Genomic DNA, 19,197 nt, shown 5'->3' on the forward strand with positions numbered 1-19,197 from the left:
CTATTATCGGATACAGCTGGTTTGGTTGCTGTAATGCCAATAGAGAAGTTCTGTTGTTTATTGAGAAGGGACGCATTATCTCCAACATCCTGTTTTTTAATAGATACTCACTGAAAATTTATGAATTATTACCGTTTCATTGATAACAGCTGAGGTGATTTTCAAAAGGTTATTTCAATTTCCAAACACTTAATAACAAGAAAGGGTCTCCTGCCTGTCTCCTCTCACATCTGCACCTTATTTAACAATTAGCCACCTGTCACTGTTTAAGTTCCTCCTTCTATTTTACTCACTACTATTATAGGTTCCTCTGTTGCCACCTCGTGGTCTATCTGGGGTTCTGCTGCCTGGCTTCTTGTGTGTTCTCCTCTCATACTCGTAAGTTGTTGTTTTTTGTTTTTTTTTTGGATTAATTGTTAAATTTCTTCGGGATGAAGCTCCAGTCTGCATTTTGATCCTGCCTCAAACTGATACTATATGACTCCACAGTTAGGTTAGCTTATGCAGAACCTCACATGTGCAGAGATGCAGTTTAACAAGCATGCTTTTCGGTGAACAATATTCCCAGGGAGAACAGCTAAATGGAATAGTAACATTAATATGCTGAAAGTTAGAATTATATGTTTAGCTTTTCAAGCTTGAAATGAAAATTAAATGCATAGATACATGGGATATTTTATTTTGTAGAACATTAAACCTATGCGGGTAAAAAATACATAGGTAAAATTTTAGGATTTACAGCAGTTGACCTGTTGCATCTGCTTTTTCAAAATCTTATTCCCTGGTTTGAAGCGCGCTCAGTTGGTCGCTAAAATCATCATAAAAATTGTCCGCCGATCGAAGCATCTGGGTGATAGCACTGAGCAGCAGGATGTCACAGTTGACGTCTAGATCCAACGTCTCGGTGTAATTCCTCACTGGAACAATGCAGCTCAGCGGTATGCCAACCTTTGTGCTGGCCTGTTGCATCTGCATCATAGCGCACAGATTATTCAGATCAAATTTGCTGAACAACAACAACAAGGAACTTTCTGATAAAATGTTCTTTGTGTAACAAGACTCACTATCTCCTTGATGTAGATGCTCTGATAGACGTTTGTCAGGTCCTCCTTCACTAAGGAACAGGCTGCATCAACTTTGGTCAGTACAACCAGCTGAGGAATCCCTGCAAATACAAGCAGAAACATTTCACACTGGAGGCTCAATAGATTGATTTGTGCACCGAAGTGGCAGGCGACTTTTAAATAACTTCACTGCAAGTATTTTCTTTAGACATGGAGCCATTACTTGAAACATAAAATTATACTAAATATACTACCAAATTAGTTAAAAAGTGGCTTATGGTGAACAAAGTCATTGCATAAAAAGACTCACTTTTTTTCTCAATTTGACTATAAATCAAATAGTCAAATAGTCGTGATTCAAAAGAAACATAACGTTTATTAACTTTTAGGTCAGCAAGGACATTTGTGGATGCATTTTGGTTTTGAACTGTGCAAATGAACCCCACAACAAATGCAAAAGACCTTGAGAAGATACTAGCTGAAGGTGAAAAGAGAGTCATTATTCACAAATAAGCGTCCTCTACTAGCTTAGCTGAAAGGAAGAAGCCATAAAGACAAAAATCAAATTTTTTAAAACTCACTTTGGGACATTAAGATTAATTTTGAGCCCGTTCTCTTACAAACCAGTACACCAGTTCTTTCAGGATTTCTGCAAACTCGTGAGAAGTACTTTCAGCTTCTCAAGAAAATGTGAACTTCTGAGATGAAGAAACATTCTGTTGGCATTTAGCAAGGAGAAAAAAATTTTGCTATTCTAACTGAAAACAGAAAGCAATTAGTTTGATTTAAAGCCATACACTGAGGAAGAGGGCGGGGGGAAAGACTCTGACTATTGTTTATTATGCTGGTTGTAAACGTCTGGTTTGAAATGCAGTAAAACAATATGTAATTTCACGAAGAACAGCGACTACTAATGTGATACATGTGTTTACACATTTTCATTATATTACTATAAGAGATTCGGCTTTACTGACGTAGATGGTTGGCCTTTTTGCGTATAGCGCTCAGCTTCTCCTCCATCTTTGTGGGCATAATGGAGATGTTGCAGGCATCAAGTACGTATGTGACACAGTGGATCTTGTCTTTGAGGCTTGGAGACTTGCGATAGCCACTAGCTTCAGGATCCAGGGGAGCAGCAGGGTTGAACTGCAGTAATGTTTCAAGGGGGGAGAAAAACAAAAGCTTTGTTTAGGTTAACTGCTGTCAAATTCATGCTCCATCATGTACAATGTAATCAAATCTCACACCTGGTAACAGTCAGGCAGATGACCTTTGAGGATGCTGGTTATATCTTCTATGTCAAGGCCTGTGTCGTTGCTGCTCTCCAGTCCCATCGTGTCACACAGGGTGACCGGCAGAAGTCTGCCTTCTCTTCCAGCTTTCAGTGAGTAAGTTCGAAACTAAAAAGGTGAATTAATACACAGACAACAGGAATAATGGAAGGATTTTTATTTCAGATTAATTACTATAAAAATAATGTAAATGTGGCTGATTCAGACCTGAGTGGTGAGGCTGGTGGAGGAACAACCAGACATGGCCTGGTTGGTGACATGGCCTCTGAATACAGAGTTGACGGAATTGAAGAAGCTGGACTTTCCAACTCCAACCGGTCCAATAAGTAAAATCCGAGCCTGGGACACAGAACTGATCAGGGGTTTGTAGTTCTCTATGTAATTCATCAGCTCCAGCTTGTGTCTGTTTGAAGGTAAAAAAAAAAATAATATATATATCTCAACTAAACATTTATTTATTTTCAGTGTGATGGGTGTTTTGAATTTAAAGAACAGATCAATTAAGATTCAGGTCAAACTGCATCTAATGTGGAACTTTTATTCTTTATATGGTAATTAAATTAATCCTAGTCATTTGCATTGAATTTGCTTTCGGTTAAATCAGACTAATTCAGTGCATCCTACACTTCTGCCACTGTGATGAAAACAAAATTGACATCTCTTGAAATTTGGGAAAACCAAGTCCAAATTAGGAGCTAGCTCTGCTGTATAAAAGCCAATTGTGTAACTACAAAGTTTATACTGTAAATAATGGAATAAATAACAGTACGTGTGAATAGGTCAAATCAACATATTTGGTTCTGATGCTGTGTGTGGCGCCATTGCAGTAGGTTGGAGTCACAAGTCTGGTTTAAAGTTGTGCAACATCAGCTCTGTAGATTTAAACTGATGAATTTTCAGTTCTCCTGTTGATATTTTCAGTTGAAAAAGAAAAATCTCACTTCCCCCCGCTCCCCTCTGCACAAGCAGAGAAGGTACGGCCAGACAAGTAAAGCATTAAACTTATGTTTTACTGCAGTTATAATCTAAAACATAAACAAAATTAATTACCTTAGACATGATATGTAACTGTAACAGATTCAAACTGAATTTGAAAGACACCATCAATGACAGTATCACGGATGGCTTGTCAACTACAGGAAAATGGCAAAGAATTGCAAAATTTAAAATTAGCTTTAATTACACACTTCCTCAAAAATCTGTTGTTTTAAGTTTTAGACTGAAACCACTGTAACATACTCAGATATTCTATATAGAAGATTGAGTTGGAATGTTTTGTTTGCAAATGGCTCAAACCCATTATTGCATCATGTAAATTTAGAAAAACTCTGAGCTGTAGTGTAGAATACTGTAAAATGACTAATCAATCTCTGCAGACTGTTGAGTTTCTGTTTCTTTGTTGTTTTGAATGTTATCTTCATGCTTTGTGAGTAAAGTCAGATCGTTTCTGTAATAACCTTTGTGTTGTCCTCGTCCGTAACCATGGCAGGAGAACAAAAAAACTGCAGTGTTTACACCGCAGTATTGTTAGCTAGGTTTCCAACAGATCTCACTTTACCTCCCAGCAGTTATGTTATTGTATGCAGGTGTGAGTCTTCATTCATCTTACTCAAGGTTCCAGGTTACAGTCCGCCATGGATCCTCGAATTTAGTCACCTCTGTCACGGTCAGTGTTGAAAAGCAAACTTGAGTTAGAAAATGCATAAAATGTCAAAATGTCTATATAAAAACAATATTCAGTCATTTAAAAGTAACTCACCCAAAACCTGGTAGACCTCACAGTCTATCAAGTTCAAGTCATTGCCATGCATCTGTGCAGCATTGAATGGGTAATAACTTGCTGCGTTGCTGTATACAATTGGCTTGCCCGTATGAACAAGAACCAGAGATTCTCCAAAATAAGGACCACAGTTGTTCATCATTCTAACAGCATATGCAGCATTAGCAACCGGATATTTGATGAGTTTTCTTCCCTCAAAAGTAAAAAGAAACGCCCGGTCATCGTTGGCATACTGTCCAGACTGATTAAAAGGTTGTCTGGTGTAGCCTCCAAAAATGTAACCAGAGACATTGTAGCCCACAGACACAGTGGGTGACAGGCTGTCACATTGCTGGTGAAAGGCAGAAGCAGTATAACCATGGACGGTGGCTTTGTAGAGCAGTTTCAGATGAACATGTCCCAGCTGGGAGCAGATTTCTTTCTGATGATTCTCACTCAGCTTGGAGTTCATGATGGGCTGCTGCTCTGGTGAACTGAAGGAACCTTTGATATTCACTCACTTTGGGATGGGAAAGAAAGATATCACTGTGGATTACACAACTATTTGTTGACAGAGAAAAGTAAATAGAAAGCAATGCATTGTGACAAAACTGGAAATGCCAACCCACATACATCTGTAGTTTCTTTTGCATTATTGTTACAGGAAGTTGGAAATCAGAACTGCCCCGTGGGTTGCATAACCACAGCATGCAACATTAGTTACATTTTAAAGATTGGTCTTTATCTGCTTTGACTTTGTCAGCTTTCACCAAAACTTTTTAATGATCATCACTACCGACAAGTTTTACATTTGTTTTTATTTATAGATCAGACGGCAGAAGAGATCGAAATAACTTTTGAAAATTGCAGAAGTTTAGGGAAAAGGATTAGTTGGCAGAAAATCAGAATACCGCTGGAGCACCAGCAGGTGGCGACAAAATCCTGATGCCGCCTATTCTCCTAGAACATCTTCATTTTATTTCAAATTATTCTGTTTCTTCTCAGCAAACATCATCTACAGACCATGTGCAAAGTTATTTGCAGTTAATTCAAGACTAAGACACAAAGGAAACTTGTAGTTTTGCGCCTCTCATTCAGATCTAGACAGCATTTTTAAAATCTTTTTGGAGGCAAACAATCTGGTACTGTTTATTTACTATGAATTATTACAGTATGTGTGAAAAAAAATTGCTTCTGCCATCATTAAATTACTTCTGCACTCATGCATATCAGAGCTCTTGAGCCTTGGTGTTCTGGTCCTCGCCTGTCTTTGTTTGCCACCTGTTGGTGGGTGTGTGTAGATAAATTTTAAACTTTTATTTGATGTTTACTGCCACAAATTACTTTTCTTCAAATGTTTCTGTCTTAGAGATAATTGTCCACCACTAATGACTCTGTTTTTTTTTAAGTTTCTCTTTTAATTAGTTTTAGTTTCTTTGAGAAGTTTAATCACATCACTAAAGACAAAATCTGAACTTATTGGCCCTCCTACAGAGCAGTTCTAAGTTTACATGCTACTTTTCTAAATATCAATAACTAAGTTCATAAATTCAGCAAAACTTTGAATCAACGTAAGTTAGTAACTGGAAGTATTGCAATAGACACATCAGTGTTAGTCTTACCTTGCTTCTTTAAAAGAGCGCCTGGTGTCGATGAGGAAACCTCACTGTCTGTGAAGCAAATACTGATGGCACTATAATCCCTCCCACAGTCAACAAAAGTGAAACAAATTTGTCTGAGACATGTGCTTTCAAAAATGAAAGTCTCTTTAATAAGTCTCATGTTTTGTCTCTTCCTTCATTACTTGGTCTGAAGCTGATATGGACCACCGATGGATCTAGTTGAATATGTTTTGACTCTGTAGCGAAAGGCCCCGTCACATGAAATCTGATTTAGCATCAACAACCGTGTTTCATTCAAAGTTACTTAAATCCTGATTCTTCCCTCTTATGATGCTCAGTTTGAACTTTGGCAAATTGTCTTTGCAAGGTACAGGTGTCTGAATACATGTGGTGGCCTTATTTTCAATTTGCGTTGAACTGAACCGGCAAACAGTGGCTGGTGAGTGTTTCTCAGAAAAGCTGTTTATTTGAAAAGGGGAATTTGGCATTGCAGTCATATGGAAACTGAGAGCTGCTAACAAATGGCCAAGGGGCATTTTGCATAAACCTGCTTCTGCGTTTTTATTGAATACTTTCACTTTTAGTTGGGACAAAATAATACATCTCAATGTAGTGGTGTAGATAAAACTGGAGGTAACATTATTTACTGCAGATAAAACTAGTTGTACAGGATGTTTTTTTCTGAAAAGGCTACATTAATGATTGGAATAAGTCACAACCACATCAGCTCTTTTTAGGCCTTAGGAAACCTTCCTAAAATAATGGCCCAAATCATTTTTTGCCAAAAGTAACTTTGGCAACAAACAACAACAAAAAACCCACCTTTTTATTTCCAAAACAGGATTTAGGCACACAAAAAAATAAATAAAAATCCCGTTAGATAAAAAATAAAAGGTCTTGTGTCACAAAAAATGTTATTGTACATCTTTATTTGAAGTAGGTTGTACCTTTGTAACTGTGATTTCTTATACTCTGCAAAGAAATAAAGGCAACTACATGTCATCCTAAATGCTGCTACCTGTTGATCATTTCACTCAATGCATTCTCTGTTCTCTGTTTATGAAAGACTATAATTTGAACTTTTTGAATTGGTCTGTATAGTGCCTGCCAGATAGTCTTTGGGCAAAATGTATTACATTTCTGAGTGGATTTTGTCAGGAATAAACCATGTAGACCTATAAGGTCATAGAGATCTCTTTACTTAGTGTCTCCAGCACTAGAAATAAAGTGGAAGTTGCATTTAGTTTCTAGTTCTCTGGAAAAACTAATGTGAGTCAGTGTTGTGAAAAAAAAACAACTATTGGTTCATGTTTTCTTCTGGAATGTTTGTGTTTGACACAACAGTCAAGTTCTATGAATAAAAATATTGGCAGGACACAATAAAGCGGTCGCACAGAAACTGAAAATATCCGATAAAAGCCTCTCATGCTACACAGACATTTTCACAATTTTTTTTTTCCAATGAAGAAGGTGCAACTTTCAGTTTTGAAGTTTTGACTGAGGCATGTTCCTTAATGCATCCGCCATTAGTTTTAGGTCTAGCACTGAAAAAAAGCAAGTTGGATTGCATTTCTACATCTAGTCAGTCCATAAAAACCATATGTAAATTATAGACCCAGGACTTTTTATGCTGTAATAAAAGGGACAAATTGCTCAATTTGTCCCTTTTTTGATTATTGTTTGACTGTTTTTTTTTATGGTTTTTTTTATACAAAGCAGTGACATGACGGTTTTCACAGTTATCACACTTGCATTTCTTTTTTTTTTTTTTTTTTTTTTTTGCTCAAGTGTCCTAAACAGCTAAAAAAAAAAAAAAGAACAATTTGATTTCACAAAACATATTATTATAGAATTGGTTTTATTAGAATACTTCAATACATCGAATTTTGTTTTGAATTTAGATGCGATGTCAGGATATTACCACTAGATGGAAATGCAGACTTGATCGCCGACAAGAAAATCTCGGAGTCTTCACACATCTGTTTTCGACTTGTTGCACTTCAACTTGTAGATTTTTCAATATCTAAAATCCAACCAACTATTTATTTTTTTCTTAAACGTTGCATCTAATAACAGAAGACAGTAGAGAATACACAACAACCCAAATGAATTAGTAGAAAGAGTTTTTAAAAAACCCGAGTGGAGTAATTTTAAATATAAAAAACGACATAATGCGTTAATATTTTAAAGTGAGCTATAGGCAGATATTTTGTAATAAATAAACAAAATGCACGCAGGATGTCTCGCGAAACCTCTTCTTGTCCAATGGGACAGGCTTTGCGCCTCGGAGATTGTGTGGCCAGCTTAGAGGTGGTCTTTGTATGTCGGAGCAGATGAAGGGTCCTGACTCTGCAGTGTCAGAGCCGCTGGGACCGGGAGTGAAGCTCATAGACCTCCGAGGAGCTGCAGAAACCACCGAGGCGCACTGAAGGAGTCCTGTGTTCCACTTTGGCTCACTCTGCACTTCATAAACCGCTCTGATGTATCTGCCCTTATGTCGACATTCGCCCTGAGGGTCACACTGGCGAAAACCAGCTGTACAAAAACTCTGTCACAGAAGGATTCTTGGACTTTTGAACTTATGTGGCTCTTAATTTTATTGTCAGTGGCCTTTTCAGCCGCGCAGGACTCGGACACCCTGGCCAAGAATGAGGACATCCCGGAGGGCGCATCCACCCTGGCGTTCGTTTTCGATGTGACCGGCTCCATGTACGACGACCTGGTCCAGGTCATCGAGGGAGCTTCTAAGATTTTAGAAACATCCCTGAGCCGACCGAAGAGACCGCTGTATAACTTCGCTCTGGTGCCCTTTCATGACCCAGGTAATGCAGATCAAAAGAAAGGAATGCATGCATGAGAAAAAAAAAAAAAAAAATATATATATATATATATTTAATTTGTACAATTTTTCACAGTTATTCTGCTTTTTCTGTTAGAACAAGGATCCATGTGCAGTTTTGAACAGACTAGAAAAATATGAAACATGTTCAGATTATTTTTCAAGTAAAGTTGGTGTAAAAAAATGCCACTTTTTTTTTCTTTTTGCACATAGACCTTCTTAGATTAATGTTTTACACTAATGATCCCTATAGTGCCCTCCCACCCCCAAATTTCTGATGAGTTTGGTCAAGGATACCTCCCACAATTATGTCAGTCATATACTTTGTGAGGGAATGTTTAGTTGTAGAAAGTAAATAAATACATTTTAATTATTGTTTTGAATATGAAAGAAAAATCAACAGCTAAAATTTTCTGCTCTTTCTCCTTGACTTTAAAAACTGAAAGCTGCTTGTATGTGACATTTTGAAGTTTGGAATGGTGATTAGGGGGAAAAAAATCTAGTTTTTGCTGCAGTTGTGGTTTCTGATTACAAAATCAGAAGACCGTAAAACATCCTGCAACCTAAACTCTTATTTTTGGGGGTTTGAAGGGACCATAAACAAAAATATAGATATAACAAGGCAGCCCCTTTCTCAGTAATTGCAAAATAAACTATGACCCATTCTAGATTTTAGAAGCTGATCTAGTGCTTGTCCATATGCTGTAATTTCACACTGAACTGGAACGTCAGCAATATGTTTTCATATTGGTGGACCACACAGATTATAAACCTCAACTGGGAACAACTTTATGAACAAATGTCTTAAATTTAAAAACTGGAAATTGAGTCTGGAAACTAATGAGATTTTGCAATATAAAATTAGTTGAATCTTGAATATTTTGAGAGTGTTTGGTGGTTGAATTTTACTCTTTGTAATTCAAACAAAAGCAGTCGGAAAGGTGGAAGATGTGATAGTTTGTTGACACTCCGCCCTCTGAATGTTCCTCACCTCCTCCCTGGCAGGAACTGTTGGACTTGGTTTCTGTGTGCAGATGTTAGGACTGACGGCCTCTTTCATTAGCGTTCTGTCAGGGGTGACTGCGAGGCTCTTAGTTTTGTAACGCAGCTTGACGATTGTCATCACCTTCTAAGCGCTCTCTCATTCTCAGCAGTAATGTCTAGACAATATATCACCGGGTTATTTAACATCTACGTCGCACTGCAGGTCAGAACTGGCAAATAGTTACGTAAGACCATTTACTGCAACAAATTCTGTGTTTAAGAGACACAATCATGAGATTGATTGCAATTATTTTCACAGTGCTTAGGGAAAAAAAACACACAGGAACAAAAACATTTTAATAACAAAAACTTGACACATTTCCAGGGGACACTTAGAGGAAGAGGTGAGCGGACAACTCTGAATGAATCTGATTATTTCTGCAGGACTGGATGCTTTTTAGTTTAAATGTAAAAAAAAAAAAAAAAAAAAAAAAGAAGAGACATTTAACACTCAAAATAAGAATTGCCTTGATAGATAAAACATCTAATGCCATATTTTGACAATGTATGGCAGCATCCTTTCCATAAATGTTAATAGCTCTTGGTGTAAGTTTTGCTTCCACAGCCTGAACATTTTTATGTCAAATGCTGTAAGCAGGTTAACCTGAAAATACCTGAACCAGGAGACCTGAAGGAAAAGAAAATAAATTAATAGACAGATGATCTGTGCGGTGAACACAAATTCCTCATCCAGATGTTGCTTCTCTGCTGGTTTTCAACATTTTTTCTGAAGCACATATTTCTCTCTGATCTGTGAGCATTCATCTTAAAAAATAACCACATAATACAAGGTGCAAATCTGTTTATTATACACAAATGTAATAAATATCCAATTCATTATGTATTTTTTGAGTGTGTAATTTATTAGGATGTGATATAAGAACTGCAATGCCTTTGATGTATCAACAGAAATGGAAAAAGCTTTCGTCTTGGACTAAGTTTAGGTTTTCAACTGTTCCTGTCTGTTGAAGTAAATTCTGAGATCGTCTTCTCACAGTTACAACAGCCTGAGTTTGAGCTTCCATGTTGACTCCTTTTTACAGACTTTACAGCTGCGTGTTTGTCCTTCACCGGCAAGTGACATTCGTTTGCTTCTGAAGATGTTTACGAGGATGTCAGAGTGAATCCCCTCAGGGAGTAGAGGAATGATTAGCACAACACACTGCGAGCAGGGGTAGCTGAACATTTTTCCAAATGTTGTTTTGACCCCGGATCTCTGCCTTCCTTTCTGTCCCCTTCTCTGTTTTGTTTTCATTGGGATATTTATGACACAGATCCATTTTCTTTCCGTTTTATCCAGCCCAGTGAGATAACACAGCTCCTCCTGTTTGATCTGGCTTCTTTTACATCAGAAGTCTTTATTTATACTGCAGTCTGACTCGGTAAACACAACACTGCACTGTGTGTTCTTCTAAAGTCTATCCTTTTGCAAGTTTCTAAGAGAGCCTGTGTATGAAGCGAAAAGGATGCCTGGATATTGGGGTCAGGCCTGTATGGGAAGATAACCAGGAAGTCTGCCCCCGAAACTCCATCCTGCAGGGAGAAAAAAAGAGAGGAAAGAAGCAGGATTCCTTCTGGAGCCATTTTACTCACGTACTGGACTGCAGTCCTGTTCTAGTGGAAAGAAGTTTATTCATAGTGCCTTTCAAAATAACTTTTGTTCAATTTTGTCATCTCATAAATGCACACTGTTACAGTATTGAGATATGTTTACCAAACTCTTAGCTATGACTTGCAATGAAGTTTGCAAAACTTGCATTGTGTGCTTAGTCATAGTCAAAAAATGTTATATTGAAAGATTCATTTATTTAATTGAAACACATTTTATGGATTAACTACAGACTGTCTTAAGGACTTTATTTCAGATACAGTTAATGAAAACATTTAAGATTAGAAAATTTCATCAGATCAATAAAAAACTTAATGCAGAAATGCAACTTAATGAAAAGTATATTTAATGCAAATAGAGCTAGATGATATGACTGAAAAATTCATCACAATATCAGTAATTATTAATTTAGTTTTTGTTTTAAATATCTGAAATGCTGCCAAACTGGTGGCACGACTTTTCCTGCTTTATCCACAGTTTGTCCTCCACAACGTTGTTTTTTATTTTTAAGCAGTTATGAAGCTCGGTGACAAAATCTGAAACTGCTGCTTCACAGAACAGTTGTGTTCATACTTAAATTAAATCAAACACAGGTACTAATTAAGTGACTTTTGGGGGTAATTGGTTGCACTGGATTTTATTTACAGGGATAAGAGAAAATCCAAATGTGTTGAATATTTTCAGTTTTTTATGTTAAACTTCTAAGAGATAATCAAGTAGAAGATCAACAAATGAAACACTTTTGATTAGCAGGATCTGATTGTTTCATGTAAGCAGAAAGGCTGTACTTATATATTTTTTTCATTAGAGCAATGGAAATTTTCTTTTTCTTGACTGAACAGAAGTGTAGAAAAAGAGGCTGTCAATTTAAAAACTGGCTGAAAAGAATCAGCATTTACATTTTTCTAAATTAAATCAAGCATCTCATAAATTGTTTGGATTCATTTTATGAAGATTCCTGGTGCGTTTCAGCTGTGTGCTGTAGAAACCGACTCCTCTCAGTTGAAAGCCTGCCTGTCTAACGTTTTCCTGCCAGTTGTGATTAGCAAGAGGGAGACGGCTGAGGAGTGATGAGAAGGGAAGGCAGAATAGTTTCTACCTTCTCTGTAAGATCAAAGCCTCTCGTCTCAAAGCCTCCTTTGTTGGTTTTCAGCGTCTTTTCCTACGAGTCCCGTGTTTTTCTTTGTTTCCTTCTGTCGAGAGCTTTTCATTTTTTTTGTCTTAAACACTCCGCCCGTGTGAGATTACAAGGAGCCTGTATTTAGCTGGACAGAGTCAGTAATGATGCTATTAGGTAGGAATGCCAAAAGAGAGAGAGGAGGAGATTTTGGAGAAGAAGAAAAAAGAGGAATAGATGGAACAACAGTTCTAGTTTTTGTAGTTTCATATATGCTCTGGAATGCTTTTTCATGACCTTATATTGTTATCCAAGGTGATATAAGTGAACACTGACTTTGTTTGAATAATTCAATTTATAGAAAACCGATGTAGGAACTGATGCACTTAGTTAAAGGTGTATGTAATTTTGAGCCTGGAACTTTAAATGAATTTTAAATTACACTGATAAATCGAATCAATTTAAAATAAGTGATGCAGTTAAGAGGGTTTTTAAAATACACCATGTGAGGTTTGTTCCCTTCAGACACTCCACATGTTTTCCTTTTGACTTAGGCTAAAGTTACGAGGCCCCATTCGTCCAAGCAGGACCATCAGCTTTCTTCTGAAGCCACCATCTGGCCTAAATCGACTGTTTTTACTATTTTTCCACCAAATTTGTTTTTTTTTTTCATTGGAAAATTTAAAATGAAGACATAAATCTTTACCATTGGTACATAATTGTGAAGTGGAAGGAAAATGATTTAGTCTTTTCAAAGCTTTTTATAAATAATCTCAAAACCACAGTTCTGCATTGGTTCAGGAGGGACTGGTGTTGGATAGCAGCGTGAGGAAAGAACATTGTGTGGACATGTTGAAATGACATCAGCCAGGAAGTTAAGACTTGAGTATAACTGAGTCATGCAAATGGATTTTAATCACACGGTTAAAATAGTTACAAAGCCAACAAATTCAGTGTGGGCAACAGATATCTGAGTTATAGAAAGATATCAGTCGCTCATAGAAAATTTGTGTACAAAGCTGAAAATGTGACGGCCTCATTCTGTCAGCAATTTCCATCAAAACAACTCTGAAAAGCTTGTGGGAGGATACTGAAAATGTTTGATTTAAGTCATACAATTTATGAAGACAGTTCTGCAGAATGCTAAACAAATGTATGCAAACTTATGGATTAGAAGGAAATAACAAAAACATCCTCCACTGACCTCAAACAGAAAAAGTTTAGTCTGATTTATTTTTGGATCGTGAGAAATATTTTTGTTTGTTATTTTTGTCATAATAAGCTACTTTTGTAAGCATCGGCCAGAGCTTCTCTTAAACTCAGAATTTTGAGTTGTGTCTAGATGTAATTATTAATAAAACATTTTCCTAAAGTTTTTTTTTAACTCATTAATTTTATTGCTTTACATCACACTTTTATTGACTCATATGGAACTCATTCGCTTTACATCCTTTTAGGCCTGATTCCAGCGCTAAGCATTCACATGATTTGGTATCGCATGACCTCATTCTGGCTGTGACTCCTAAGGCTGGTTTCTCTGTGCAAGGCCCTCTTGCATACTCGAGTTGAAACATATGTTCATTTTGAGCGATTTGGCTGCTGATTTGCATCCTGGAGAAAACAAAGGGACAAAGTGTAATAAATATCTATCCATCACATGTGCTTTTTTGCACATGCACATTCCTTAAACAGGTGTGTATGTGTGGAAGAGCAGGATATATTAAACTGCTGTTTAAACTTTGTTTATGGTACTCAAACATCATTTATATAGTTATGTTGGCCTTTAAAATACTTTGAAATTGGACGTTTTAGCCCTCATTCCCTGGTCAAATTTACCTAAGACGTTGGAAATCAACACATTTTATCAGCAGTGATGGTTTTCCAAGAGAAGGTGTGTTTTGTGAGGATGTTTGATTGTTTTGTGAATTACAAATAATACTATTCTATTGTGTATTCTCTTGTACAAGGGATAATTTTTTTTGTCATTTCTTAAGTAAAATAGAGAGCCAGATTTTGTACTTTACAGTCCTTTTTGCTCTATTCTAAAATTTTTAATTCAGCTCCAAAATAAACAAAGTATATATTATTAAAGAAACGCTAAACAGAGATATTGTGAAATGAACAGCTGAAATCTTAAGTATTTATAAGATAGATAGATAGATAGATAGATAGATAGATAGATAGATAGATAGATAGATAGATTTCAATAAGCAAGTAGAGTACACAAGAACAGAAGTCAATGTAAAAATAAATACAAATCAAGGACATTAATTTGTTAAATTTAACTGTAGAATTTTAAATGCTAATAGAGATGCACAGATCAGTGAATACTATGCTTTAAATGTATCTTTGTATCTCACAACTGGGTGTTTTAACAAATTATGCTGGCATAAATGAAAGGAGGTGTAGTGAAGCATTGCTAATAAAAAATCTCTACCATTTTCAATGAACAAATTCAGTTTATTGGTGTTGTTTAGATAAGAAAATGCCTTAAGATTGTAATTGTATTTATTACAGTATTATATTAAATGTTGATGTTGAAGACAATTGCATTCCACACTTTTCAGATAATATCTGAAAAAAAGGAGTTATCTTCTGTCAACATCATGCCCCACTTTGTATTGGCATATTACGTACAATCCCTATAAAATACAAACAGATTTGTGGTTCTAATATAACAAAACACAAAAACATCAAAGGGGATTATTTGCTTTTGTAAGCCAGTGTAGATGTGTTTCTCTCTGTTAGAACATGTACAAAGATGGCTTTATAAGGTGATAATGTATGAAATTTGTGGTAACTATGCGTTATTCATCATCAACCTAGTAAAACATTTCTGCCTTTGTTAAGTTTGGCCTGTTTTATGAGACCTTTTTTTGCTGAAGCGGTCCAGGCAAGACATTACATCCTTGTAAAAGGTTAATGAGGCTGTACCAGCAGGACCACACATTTACAGCTGTAAATGAAACATTTTTATGCCTAAGCATCATTTCCTATTTGTGCTTACACACACTAAATAAATAAGCTCACGGGCTATAATGGAAAACTGTTAGCAAAGCTGTCAAATAATATTAACCACTGAGTTTTTAAACAGGCATCACAGCTGGCATCTCATTCACCAAAACTGACATACAACTGATTGATACAGCAGTTCCAAAGAGTTTCACTGGTCTGGCTCTTAAACTGTGTGTGCACCAGGCAACTGAATTACAACCTGCAGGACCAAAGGTCATACTGTCAGTGCTCTCTGGCCTGGACCGCTATAAAACATCTGTCGAGGAAAATCTTGTACCTACACTAGGTATGACGGCTCCAGCTCTATTGGGAAAAGACTTTCCACAGGATTCAGGAGTGTGTTTGTGTGGATCTTTGACCATTCATCCAAAAGTAGATCTGTGAGGTCAGACACTGATGATGATTGATGACATGGTCTGGCTAACAGTCTCCACTCTAATTCACCAGAAAGTTGTTTTATCAGGTTGAGCTCAGGCCTTAAGCACCGTCATTCATGGCTAAGGTCTCCAGCCCCTGTTTTTGAGAGTTTCTGTCCTGCAATGTTTAGAGGCAACCTAACTTCAACACACCAAAATAAAATTGTTGAATTAACTCCTCGTCATGTCATCAAATTCTGCAGTTGCAATGCAGTTCATCAATGAAGGATGTTAGTTCTCAAACGCTGGAGTTGGAGTCATGGATCTGTCTGGTCCACTGATGCTCAGTGATGTTGGAATTGATGGGGCATTCCCAAAGTGTATCTGCAGAGTCAGGAAAAATAATTGTCCTTTTCACTTGAGCTTAAGAAGCCAAGCCATATTCCTCAAAATAAACCAAAAACACCTTAAGCTTCCTTCAACTACCCTTTACACTTGGCAAAATGCATTTAGAAAGTATTTAGAAGTATTTTTATATAAGATGGAAAAAGTCCTTGAATTCATTTTCCCTTGCACTAGAAATCTTTCAGTGTCTACCTTCAGTTCTTCCACAAGAAAAATGCCTTAATCTTGGGGTACTGAAGTGCCAGTCCACATAGATGATAACATCTTTAGAGTACAAAGTTGTCTTTCATTATACATAAAATTGCTTTGTTGCTTTGAGCAAAAGAGACTGACTGTAGTAAACTACTGTACCTTAAACCACACATGTATAGCTCAAATCCAGGGTGTAATGCATTCTTTCTGATCTTTTGAATTTAACTTTTTGCTGTATGCAGACATATAGCACAAATATAAACGCTGCTCTTTGAAGCTGTAATTAAACCCTGCACGTCTTAGCAAATGCTGCTCTTTTATTTTGAACTTTAAGTTGCTTACTCACTGTGTTCTTCTCTTGTGGCTTCTGTTTAGACAGAGCGTAAAATTTCACTTAACTACAAAGATGAAGAAATCTTATTAAACTCTTTCTTTGATGCGCTTCTTTGGTGAAAGTCCGTAATTTCCCACATGCTTAGCCAAATGCAGCCCGTGATTCAAAGTAACTACAGAGAGCAAGTGCCAGTGAGTCAGTAATAGCCAGAAAACTCAGTGTTTAAGTTGAAACTGATTGACCCGTCAACCAAAATGTAGCACATAAAGCTGGCGAGCATTAACTGCCTAATTCAGCCTATCTATATTTATTTATTCATCCCATCTGACTTGTTAAATAAAAACTTATTGTAGTGAAGAGAAAAGGAGAAAGGCTGTAATTTCTGGACTATCAAGTCCAAACCTTTTTTTTCAAAGGTTTGAAACTTTGAAAAAAAAGTTGTATGTATAAGGGGCGGACTTGTCTATAAGCCGCAGGTGTCCATGTTATAACATAAGATAATTACACACCGTAAATGCTTTATCCAAGTAATACCTACCAAGAAAAGTCATTAATCATGATCATCTTCCTCCAGCGCACTAAAACCACTAAAGTCAGTCAGAATTGAACAGCCTCACACGATTCCTTAGTCTGTTTGGTTGTTTCTTTTACAAATTTATGCAAAACTTTGTCAATATTCCAATAATGTAAAAAAAAACCACACACACACACAATTTTAAAATTGCATTGTTTTCTTTAAATAAGAAACAGCGTTAAAATTGCACCTGAATAAATTTGTTCATTCAATAAGTCATTAAAAAACATGCCACGACATCATCCTCCCACCACCACTTCTTCTTTTCCACCAGTGATAATGTTCAGTTGTTGATCACGAGTCAATAAAAACCACCTCATTTTAGCGCAACGATTGTTTTTTTTTTTTGTCAAAAATTGTTAAAAAAGTTTTAAATTGGCATGTTTCCATTAAGTACATTTATTTTTATAATTCCAGTTTGCACAAATTTTTATGGTGAATGGAAATGGAAACACAGCTAATGTCACTTTTGTCTGGAGGCAAATTCAATGTTGAGCTTATGTTGTCCTCTTCATCATGCAGCTGAAAAGAGTAGCAGCTTACAGTCCAGAAATTACAGTTGTCAATTTCCTTTTTTATAAATAAAAATCTGAAAAGTGTAGCATGCATTGTTTTAGAGAACATGAGTGAAGACAGAAAGTGTTAAGGAACAGAGCTATAGAGAACATTAAAGCAAGTTTAGCTTATAAATCAATATCCCAAGGAAACTTACAAAACGTTGTTCAGTCCATCAGCCTAAAATGGAAAAAGTTTAGCAACTTTTTTCAACAACAAAGCTATAGTTGAAAGTAATCCATAAAAAGTTGTTTGGACCATGTTACAAAAATGTAAGTTTTTTGGCCAAACTAATACTGTTATAATGATGGTGCACGGCTGTGGCAGTATTATGTTTTCTTTAGCAGGAACAAGGAAATTAAGACAACTGAGCAAAACAATGGACCTTCTAGATATAAAGCTGCTACACATTTGCAACAGGTAATTCTACATATTATTGAGTCAATAAAATGCAAATGTTTGTAACATGATGAAACGCACCGTTTATTTCTTCTCTTAAAGCACCATAGGAGGTCTCCGTGATGGCATCTGTCTTTGTAACAGACTCTCCAACAGATCTCACATGTGGGAAGTATTAGATGCTCTTGTGTGGTTTGTGAGTGAGTTGCATCTTGCTTTACTTTTTGTGGAGGGCTGATCTTGATCAATTGAATCCATCATGCCATTATTAGGAATGTGTGGTTGGTGACCTTTTGTCCCCCAACACATCCAACTTTCTAAAAGAGGAGGAGGAGGCCAAACCAGCAGACATTAAATGCATGGTGGTCCATTTATTTGTGATTAGAAGTTTCCATCCCAATTTCTGTTTGTGCTGGTTTGAAATAAAGCATCTTGACAGCTCTGCTGCTTTGGGGCTACCACAGTTATTGGATGACGGGTAGCAAACTTATGCAGCATAAGAATTTATAGGTTTGAAGCAAATGGCAAATAACAAAAGAAAATAAGAAAAAAGGAGAAGATGGTGGAAGAAACAGAAGAACATCTCAGAAAAGTTGAACAATATAAAGTAATATACCTAATGATTAAAGTGACCTAGAAATTAAAGCTTACACCACATAAATGAAAAAGAACAGAGTTATCAGGGAGCTGATTAAGTTCCAAATGTAGTTATTGCTTCATAGCAACAGGAATATGGTTGAGTCACCAAACAGCAGACATAATTAGACTTCATTCAAACTAAATAGAGGTTATTATCCCAACAGACTAACCACTTCTTATCCACAGAATTATGCCATTTAAAACGGCACATGTGCATTTTGAATAAAGCTGCCATTTATGTTTTTACGGCTTCACAATTTCCTGTTTGGGAAAGTGAAAAAGGCAGATTTAGACATTGGCGATCCAGTAAATCTGTCTATATTGAACTCATTTTTTCCTAGGGGTCAGATCTCGGAAAAAAAAAACAGGTTGAGAAAGCAAC

General features: G+C 36.5%; 2 protein-coding genes across 4 annotated transcripts in view; one reads left to right on the top strand and one right to left on the bottom strand.

Moving 5' to 3' along the window:
* Positions 1-396: 396 nt before the first annotated feature.
* On the bottom strand, positions 397-5,824 carry LOC103137249 (interferon-induced protein 44-like). The gene is made up of 8 exons (XM_007550910.2): positions 5,738-5,824; positions 4,116-4,635; positions 3,966-4,014; positions 2,564-2,759; positions 2,312-2,464; positions 2,039-2,210; positions 1,065-1,165; positions 397-969 (listed from the first exon to the last, which is right to left on the bottom strand). Exons 2-8 carry the CDS (start codon positions 4,585-4,587, stop codon positions 775-777), a joined length of 1,338 nt encoding a protein of 445 aa, XP_007550972.1. The 5' UTR covers positions 4,588-4,635; positions 5,738-5,824; the 3' UTR covers positions 397-774.
* Positions 5,825-8,093: 2,269 nt separating this feature from the next.
* hmcn1 (hemicentin 1) overlaps positions 8,094-19,197 on the top strand; it is an 83,646-nt gene continuing 72,542 nt past the window's right edge. For all 3 annotated transcript variants that reach the window (XM_007550912.2, XM_016670847.1, XM_016670846.1), the window contains exon 1: positions 8,094-8,559. In XM_007550912.2, coding sequence (XP_007550974.1) covers positions 8,232-8,559 — 328 coding nt within the window. In that variant the 5' untranslated portion in view covers positions 8,094-8,231. The remainder of the gene's footprint in view (positions 8,560-19,197) is intronic.

This window comes from Poecilia formosa, unplaced genomic scaffold (assembly GCF_000485575.1).
Source record: "Poecilia formosa unplaced genomic scaffold, Poecilia_formosa-5.1.2 Scaffold38, whole genome shotgun sequence".
In the NCBI taxonomy this organism is placed as follows: Eukaryota; Metazoa; Chordata; class Actinopteri; order Cyprinodontiformes; family Poeciliidae; genus Poecilia; species Poecilia formosa.

Bases quoted from the DNA above. Each gene is read 5' to 3' on its own strand.
- LOC103137249 (XM_007550910.2), bottom strand. From the start codon at position 4,587: ATGAACTCCAAGCTGAGTGAGAATCATCAGAAAGAAATCTGCTCCCAG. The intron at 2,465-2,563 runs GTCTGAATCAGC...TCACCTTTTTAG, and splicing joins CCACCAGCCTCACCACTCAG to TTTCGAACTTACTCACTGAA. The intron at 1,166-2,038 runs GTCAGTAAAGCC...TTGTATTTGCAG, and splicing joins CAAAAAGGCCAACCATCTAC to GGATTCCTCAGCTGGTTGTA.